This window comes from Neltuma alba, unplaced genomic scaffold (assembly GCF_004799145.2).
Source record: "Neltuma alba isolate B1F8T4 unplaced genomic scaffold, ASM479914v2 tig00000444_pilon, whole genome shotgun sequence".
Lineage (NCBI taxonomy): Eukaryota > Viridiplantae > Streptophyta > Magnoliopsida > Fabales > Fabaceae > Neltuma > Neltuma alba.
Window position 1 is genome coordinate 203,392 of NW_021632053.1, and position 9,256 is coordinate 212,647.

Sequence of the window (9,256 nt, forward strand, 5' to 3'; positions counted from 1 at the left end):
ACACCACATGAATGTTTATTATTATCACTTGATCAGTTATCTTCATGAGTTTCATTCTGAAGGAAAAACTTATTAGTTTCAAGTATTGTTACAGAATACGAAGCTCAACGGATACTCAATAGATATTTAGTAGCCCTTAACCTACCGTGTCAGAAGCATTCATGGCGAATATCGTTGCAACTGGGAAAACATGCAACCGAAATTCCAACGGCTAGAAGCTCTTCAGTCTAACAGTTAATTAAACTTCTCCAACTATAAAAGGCACGAAGAGCATTGAATGAGTAATTGAATACGCAAGTTACCCTCTGCTAAAATATTTACTGTTGCATTCAATATTCTATTCTTTACCGAGCTTCAGTGTTTCATATTTATTTACTCTGTAAGAGAGACTGATACACCTTCTTTACTCACTTTCTGAGAGTAACTCAAGAATGTGGACTCTTAAGAGAGATTGTAACTTACGGGTAGTAAGAGGGAGTGATTGAAAAAATCAATTACTATACTGAGGTGCCAAGAGCCCGTTTAATCTTAGATCATAATGAAAATCTTAGAGGTGTTTTGAGGACTGGACGTAGGTCAAGTGGTTAAGACCGACCCAGTATAAATCTGATGTCTTTGCTCTACAATGAAATCCTTCTAACTCAAAGCTCTCTCTGTTTTTATTAATTTCACTATTTCAATACAGTTAAATTTTTTATAACTCACCCAATTTACCCTTTCTTGGGTGAGACTGTCACTAACAACTTTTAGTTAATATGTTATTTTCATTATTATATTTTTACCCACCTAAATAAAAAAAAATATCATATTCTATATTAACTAAAAAAATTTTGAGGAGATTGTGAAGAGAAATCCGTTATAATAAATAAAAGATAATCAATTTATTTTTGATATTTTCCCCCAAGAAAAAGATATCTCACAACAAAATCTTTTCATATCTTTTCTATTTTGTAGATAACATTAAATAAAATAAAAGATTTCGAGTGATAGGGTCTTTAACTATAAATTTTTCCAAAGTATAAGAGAAGGACTCAGAGATAGTGGGTGGAGTATTTAAGCCTAATTATATCCAAGAAAAACAGAATCTTTGATTGCTATTTTTGCTAGAATAAAATAAATAAATAAACAATGACCCTATTTAATAACATGAAATTAACATATATATATATATATATCAAATTGAATATCATAAACATATAAGAATAAGATTAAAAAAATTTAAACTTTTAATTAATAAAATGTAAAACATGACAATAAAATAATATGAAAAAGTAAATTTTTGCACCTTATGTGATGAATGTGAATCTCCACTGCAAAACCATGTTTATATGCTCGAGATATGGAATTAAGGTCTGATTTGGTACATTACCTAGAATATAGGAGTATCTTTCATTTAATTCAAGGTACCAAATACACTATATATGCCCTCTATATATAGGCATAGCTTTACATCTTTAACAGAATTTACAAATTACATAATAATATGAGATAATTGTAGAATATAGAGATAATGAGAGATATTATAGATAATAAGAGAAATTTGGACATTCACACGAATATTATTATATTCATAACATTGATATAATACAAATAGAAAATAATATATATAACATACATATTATTTTATTAAATTCTGTAGATAAAAATATTAATTATTAATAAATATTCACTAAAATAAGAAATTAAATTGAAATACATAATAATATAGTAAATTATATATTTTTTCATTTTAAATATTATATATATTTAATTTTATGTTAAGAGTTTCTTGCGATATGTGGCAGTAAAAGTTAGCAACAGATTAATTATAAAAATTTTCTATCGCTTATTGGTAACATTGGTTTCTTTTTAATTTTCTTCTCTAGCATTCTATCTCTTCATGTTCTCCGCTGTGCGACTCCCCCCGGGGGGGATTGAGTGAGGGTGAGGAAAAGAAGGATGATTTGTTTGGGTTTCTTTTATGACATTTGGTAAGCTATCCATCCTTGTTATTTTTTCAGTTTCTCCCCTTCGACTCTTGAGAGTTTGTAGATTTTAAAATTTTGGAGCTTCTAGCTAATTATTTTGCTATTTATTGAACTAACAAGGTTAGAAAAAGAATTTCTACTATTTAAATTTTTTTAATTAAATGATTGGTTTGAGAAAATTGAAGCTAGAATTTTGTTGAAAAATTATTATTTATGATAATGAGGATGTCAAATTTGAAAAAGAATTATTAATGGCTCAATATAAAGAAAGACATGAATGGATTATCGAAAAGAATTATTTTTAATAAAAATCCGTCGTTCACTTGAGGCTTTTAGAAGGCGTTGATTGAGGTGTGTTTTAGGTTGCAATATAGCACAATTTATCAGACACAAAATAATAGAGACTGAAAAAACTATCCAGACTTCTAAAAATATGTTGAGATCTTATACCATATAATTGAATTTTAAGGCATGTTCAAATACCTAATAGGAGAGTGTAATGGATGGGCTTAGCATTAAGGAGGACTTGGACCATGAGAATAGGACTATTCGACCTAATGCATATTTGAATTGGCCGAGCAAATGTTAAGTGTACTGAGAGAAAGAATTATCTCTAATAGGAAGATACTTATGTTTTAACAAAAACGATAGAGAGAGAGAGAGGTGTAATAGTTTATAATCACTTAATCGTGATTAATAAAATATGATATTCTTACAAAAATGGATCTAATTAGTAAAAAATCAGCTTGTAACCCATAAAATCGAGTTCGAATCCCGTTGCTGATGTGAAGATATTGTTAGTGGATGATCTGAAAGCTCTTTGAGTCTGTAGGCCTGTCCTACAACCCTGATGAGCCCCACAACCCAACTCACCAAAACTTTAAAACTTTAATGTGTATTAAAAAAAAAAATGAGACCACTTTCTATTTTTACTTTCTTTGGCTATTGTTTATCTTTCTTCTAATTGGTAATGCACCACAATTGATATATCAGAGTAATATATCAGTGTGATCGTTACAGAATGCAGGCAACCATAAATTAACCATTCACGATTTGTGAGGTAAAACGTGACACGATCTGATCTTTTGTTACCGAGAAATAATCTCATCAGACACGTTAACTAAACTATTTTCCTGAGAACTAAATTGATAAGGGTTCAATAGCCATTCGCCATCGGCAACATTCCAAGAAGAGATTCCCCATCTTGACAGAAAAACAATGGAACCCCTATTAAAAATATGACTATTAAAATACCACAAAAGTGTATATGATTACATTACAGAGTTTGTAACGATGAGAATCAGTAATTTATCAAAATATGACTATTAGAAATACCAGAGCTATCATATGAAACCTATGGAACCTACATTTGTATTGGATCAATTCCATCTTTACACTTCTCTTATCCGTGTTAGTATTCTGAATCTGAGGCATGCATGCCATCAGTGGCATCGTTTTTTAGAGAGAAAAAAGGAAGGAAATTTAAAGAACCCACTAGGCCACCATCAATGCAATCCAGAAGATTACTTGGCTACTTGTTCCAGAACAGAAACTTTCTTCCATGTTTCTCCCAACCCACTGATTGGCAATGGTGATAATGAAAACATGTTAATCGTGGAGCTTCCAGATCTAATTTCCTGCAAAACATGTAATGCTGATATGGTACTCTTCATATAAAGGCTCTCCTTATTCACAATCTCCGCCGGTTCCTTGGGTACCAACAGACAATCACCGCTCTTGAAAGAAGTTGAAGTTGTTGTTGAAAGATCGCACCCATCAGCTTGAGAAGCAGCATCAACCGAGGCAGGGGTATCATTCACTGGAAATAAACCATCCAGCATTGTTTCACATTCTTTTATAAGCTTGTAGAGCATCTCTGTAGTAAAGAAAGGCTGCTGCAAGACTTTTCGAATGAAAGGTAAGCGAATTAGGGCACCAGTTCTCTTGTCATACTTCTTCAGTATTTTCACAAGTCCTGTACGGCGGAAATTGAGAAAACAACTAGACACTTTGAGCAGTTAATAACTAGTAAATTTATGACTTATGGAACACAATCTCCGCTTATGCTTGAAAGATCAATTCAGGCTTATCACAGATTTGATCAAAAACCACTATTGTTTATAGTGGTAACAGAGAAACTTTGCACGGTAAAAAAGCAATTGAATATCTAAAAATTAGAAAAACTGCTGATATAGACATGAGCAAATAGAATTATATCAGTTAAATCAAATAACAATATTCTTGTTAAAATACTTCTCAAGTATTTTTCACAAGTCCTCTACAGAGCAGCTTATGGGAAGCATTAGACATTTTGAGCTGTTAATAACACGTAAATCTTATGAAACACAATCTACAATCATGCTTGAAAGTCCAACTTCAGGCTGATCACACAGACATATCCCCAGTAAAATCATTCGGTCTTTAAATAGTATTGCTTACAGCAATAACAGAGTAACTATGCACGGAGAATTATTGCTGGCACAGACATGAGCCAATAGAATTACATTAGTTAAATCAAATGATAAAATACTTGTTAAAGTATTGCCCTTTGATCATTTGTTACCACAGGCGTAAATCAAGCCAAATGATAAATTCGGTTTGTCGTCCAAGTACTAGAGCATTTTTAACAGAATCACCACTTTGGACCTGAAAGAGTAAAACTCATCTGTGCTAGTATTCCTATGAACTTTTAGACGATGTGACCCTTGTATGCCTTGAAACAGGAATATGGATCTCTCCTTAATAGAAAATTTAAGGACGTCCAATTCTTACGGGCCAAGTAAAATAGAATTTCAATCCACATGGATAAACATTTTCAGGTAGGGAATGAAGAAAGGCAGGTCTCTCAATATACCAAGTAGCTAGACTCTCTTAATGATTCTTGAATTAAAAACGAAAAACGCATAATCAGTGACAAGTTACAGTTTAGAGGTATCAAGTCTAACACTAGTTCACACTTCAAAAAGGCTTTTCCTTAACTAGTTTAAGATCGGTATACTGAAGGTACCTGTATAGTTAAGGGCACTGTAGTTTTCCAATAAAACCATTTCGCCATGGAAATCCACAATTTCCTTCCGTATTTTCATCATCTCTTCTTTTGAATTCTTTCCCTTGGCAACCCTATCTTGTAACTCCTGCATTTAAAGCATTACAGACATTGGCAGCGCCACAAATCCCCTACGTTTCTATAATCATAGGTGGAAAGTCCAAAGTACGCTTAAAATAGCGATTTGACGGAAAAATTAATTTAATCAGAATATCACACGGTTCCGGTCAGATTTGTGTGAAAAATTTCTAGAAAACCACATAGACGAGAGCATTCATTATTTTTTCTCGTTTAAACCTAACTGCCAAGCAAAGGGGGCGGGGGAAGACAATGAGGAGACTCGTACCTTCAATCTAATAATGCACTCTTCTTCTTTCTCAACAAAGAAGGTATTAAATTTGTCGAGTTCTCCCTCCAGCAAGTTCCTGAAGTCAATCTCCTCCGGCGAAGACTCACCGGAGGCGGCACCATCATCGAGCCTGGGCCGTTTGGACAGCCTGTCGTCGACGGAGGATTTGGGAGGCTCCAAGAGCTTCAACTTCTTCTTGAGTTCCTTGTAAGAGAGGAACTTGTCCCCCCACTCCGGTAGGGTTTTCTCGATCTGGTTGTTGAGACTCTTGCCGAATTTCATGTCTCGTCACCAGATTCCGGAAAAACTGAAACAACTCCCAAAAGAAAGACGTAAATATGGGAAAGAGGCGGGGCCAAAATTGTCAAACCAAAAAGGGTCCTTTATTCAATCAGGAGGAAGTGAGGGAAGAGCCAAAGGATTGATGAGAGAGTGAGGACCGGGAGGTGATATAACGGTAAAAGGGGAAGAATATTCGGAGGGTTTATTGAGGAAATATCCTTATGAATAGAGAGTATATTTCGGGTCATACTCCATCGACGTCGAGTCATGAGCCGAAATTTCTTGAGATATTATCAATATTTAAAAATAAATAATCAAACTTGGGTGTGTTGGCGAGCCGCGTCACCAACGATACGGTACATTTGTTCGTTGGTGGAAGCCGGCTGCTTCAGAGGGCATGCATCGCGATGTCTTTTTAGCTCTGCCTCCTATGCAGCTATACTTTATATATATATATATATATATATATATATATATATAATATTAAAAACAATATTTATTATTATAAATAATTGATTTAACTAATTTTTTTAATTTACTCAAATTAATCAACTAGCTTTTATATTAAAAATCAGAAGTATATATATTATTAATAATTTTATTCTTTCAAATTAAAATATATCATAAAATCTATTTTTTATGGAATTATCATATTAACTTATGCCTTTTTTAGTAATTTGTATATATAAAAAATGCTTCTGATGACAACTATCCAAACACTCTCACTTCTCATAATCACTTTTTCACAAAATCTATTCTTCACAAAATATATTCTTCAGAAGTTATTCTCCAAACCATGGTTTGGTTTTATCTAAACACCTCCTAAATCTTATATTAAAAGTCAGAAATAATATATTATAAATAATTGTAATTTACAATGGGGTAAAATTAAAAAAATATTAATTAATAATTCTCTAAATAACTTAGATTTGAGACCTTGCATTTTTTCTCTCCAAAGACTGCAAATTTATTCTAAAAGTTACCTTATAATATAAATAAAAGGATATATTTTTTCTTGCAAAGACTTGTATTCTTGTTATTTACAATATAGATCTGATTTAACTACGGTCGTAGACTAAAAATTATAATTAAACGAAAGTCACATCATTCAAGATGTGAAAATTTTCATATTTTAAAAATGGTACTACGTTCATTTAATTAAAGAAAAAGTGTTACTAGTAGCAAATTATAAATAATACGATTTATTTTAATTTTCATAAAAAATCTACCCTAATTCTGTAGTAGTATCAAATAATTCATAACAACGTCATTCAAAATAGGAAGATTTACAATAAGGTCTCAAAGAAAAAAAAATAATTACTTAAAAGTCTCAATAACAATCTAAACAGCATGTTATAAGTAGAAAATGACAACTTCCGCAACTTGTTTTGTGATTATTTTTCTTTCTTGGGATTTCATTGTAATTTTTCCTTAAAAATATTATACCTAATAAGGAAATATCTCATGACATGCTGCCAATATTACTATAACAAATTTTGACCCAAAATAATCACGCCAATATATCCCACCTCCAAAATTGGGAGGATTTGAAAGAAAAGGACAATATTTTGTCATGTTGTGATCATTATACCCATATTTATTTTTAATATCCCTATACTATCATAAATCCTTTTCTTTTTGTCTCCAGACGTTGTTCTCTCCTTTACATGATCAAATATTTCATTCAACGATGGGATACAGTACAAGTTGTGGCTGAATATTTCCTCAGCCTTCTTTTCAATAATACTTTACACTCTAGAGTATATTAGAATTTTAGTATAAATATTTGTTAATGTATTAAATGTTATTTACAATTCTATTTTATTAAACATTCTATAAAATTTGAAAAAATAATTTTAAATAAAATAAGGGTAAAATTGTCCATGTCAAAATATATTTCCCTCCCTTCCCCTTATGAACCAGACAAGATAATATTAAAACTCCTCCCCTTCCTTCTTTTTATAAATCAAATAACATAATATTAAAATTCTTCCACTCTCCTTCCCTTTCATTCTTCCCATTAAAATCCCTTCCCTTCTTTTTTCTCATTTAGCCAAACAAAGCTAGGGAGAAAAAGAAGACCATGAAGGAAGGAAGGAATTTTCTGCAACCTAGGTAGGAAAGAGGAAGACGATGAAGTGGAGGGTGATGTGGATGATGAGGTGGTGTCCATGTGGCTGCCACATAAGTAATTTGGTCAAAATTAACAATTAAAATTAATTGGAGTAATGGTGAGGGTGATATTGCTTCGTTTTTTGAATTTTTTAAACCTTAAAAAACTTCTGAAGACGTATACCTGTAGCTTCTCACCGTGTACTTTCAGTGTACATTTACACATTATCCCTTTGGCATGCCCTACACATGCTATAGTAATTCGATCATTTGATTTTGATCAAACATTCACTATTCCTTTTTCATTTTTATAAATAATAAATTCCAACTTTTTTCATTTGTACTCTTTATTCTTCAGGGTTCGGTCTTGACACGCGACCAAGCCTCAAGATTGATTCCTTTGACCTTCAATTTTTTGTGTTATATATATATATATATATATATATATTTCTGTGTGTACTTCCCCGTAGCACGTTATCTTTATTCCTAAATATAGACGTGAGTGGATTAAAGAAGTTTGTTAAGTCATTTATTTATAATAAATAGAAGTCATTTTCTCCAGAATACCATTCCTAATAATGTGTATTAGTTAGAACTATCATGATTGAATCTTTAACACGTGTGACTACTTTTTTTTTTTTTTTTTGATATACAAGGAGGGAGTATGTCATGTTTTTTTCCTAGACACAAATATTCTTTTATTAAAGACAATATTATTCAAAGCACTATTGGACACTGATTGCAAACACCTCTCTTAATAGGATTTGAATCTTGATTCATTATATTATGAAGAACTAGCCTTTTCTGTTAGACTCAACTCATTGATTGGGAATATGTTATTGACTTTGTCCTTCTTGGTCTCTGCCAAGTAAATGATTCTTTTTATATCTTGTGGGCCAAAAGAAAAATCTTTTAATTTCTCGACCCTTTTTTTGGACCAACACTATATTTCTTTGAGAATTTATGCTGCTTTCTGGTCCTTAGATAATTGGGCCCATGTGAACCTCATCACCTTGGGACTTGCTCTTTCTGGTCATTAGTTTTCATTTTTTGGGGCCCAAAACCATTAACTTCAAATGCACACCCTTGAAGCATCACATTTAGAAAATAGCAAGGAGGATTTATCTTAGGCCATTTTTGGTAAGCAACACTGAATTTTAATAGATTGGGATTGGGATTGAGAGCAATATAAGGCGATATGTTTATATTAATTTTATTTTACAATTAATCATAAGTTATACAAAGACTTATATACGCTTACAATGAGTATAAATAAGAGTTTGTAAAAATATTACCTCTAGTCCTAATTATAAGACATGATTTATAATGTATTATATATATAGATAATTTGGTAAAAATAATGTACAATCTCATGAATGATTTTTAATGCCACAGGAAGAGGTGGTATGGTGTAATTCCATCTAGGTGGTATTGCACAATCCCAAGTATCTTTCAATGCCTCGTATCAGAGATATTAAAATGAGTTGTGCTAATGCCAAT

The 9,256-nt window shown here is 31.9% G+C and overlaps 1 protein-coding gene across 2 annotated transcripts; it reads right to left on the reverse strand.

Annotated features, from left to right (window-relative positions):
* Positions 1-3,312: 3,312 nt before the first annotated feature.
* On the reverse strand, positions 3,313-8,511 carry LOC114736510 (SPX domain-containing protein 1). Of its 2 annotated transcripts, XM_028924464.1 has the most exons (4): positions 8,506-8,511; positions 5,360-5,566; positions 4,975-5,101; positions 3,313-3,942 (listed from the first exon to the last, which is right to left on the reverse strand). In XM_028924464.1, the coding sequence occupies exons 3-4, from the start codon at positions 5,054-5,056 to the stop codon at positions 3,491-3,493; spliced, it is 534 nt and encodes a 177-aa protein (XP_028780297.1). In that variant the 5' UTR covers positions 5,057-5,101; positions 5,360-5,566; positions 8,506-8,511; the 3' UTR covers positions 3,313-3,490. The 2 variants fall into 2 exon arrangements, with proteins under 2 accessions (XP_028780297.1, XP_028780227.1); XM_028924394.1 differs by lacking the exon at positions 8,506-8,511 and having other exon boundaries at positions 5,360-5,749.
* Positions 8,512-9,256: the final 745 nt, after the last annotated feature.

Excerpts from the sequence above, each read along its gene's own strand:
- LOC114736510 (XM_028924394.1), bottom strand. The coding sequence starts at position 5,644 with ATGAAATTCGGCAAGAGTCTCAACAACCAGATCGAGAAAACCCTACCG. Across the intron at positions 5,102-5,359 it reads AGTGCATTATTAGATTGAAG|GAGTTACAAGATAGGGTTGC; the intron begins GTACGAGTCTCC and ends CTTTAAATGCAG. Across the intron at positions 3,943-4,974 it reads CAGTGCCCTTAACTATACAG|GACTTGTGAAAATACTGAAG; the intron begins GTACCTTCAGTA and ends TCCGCCGTACAG.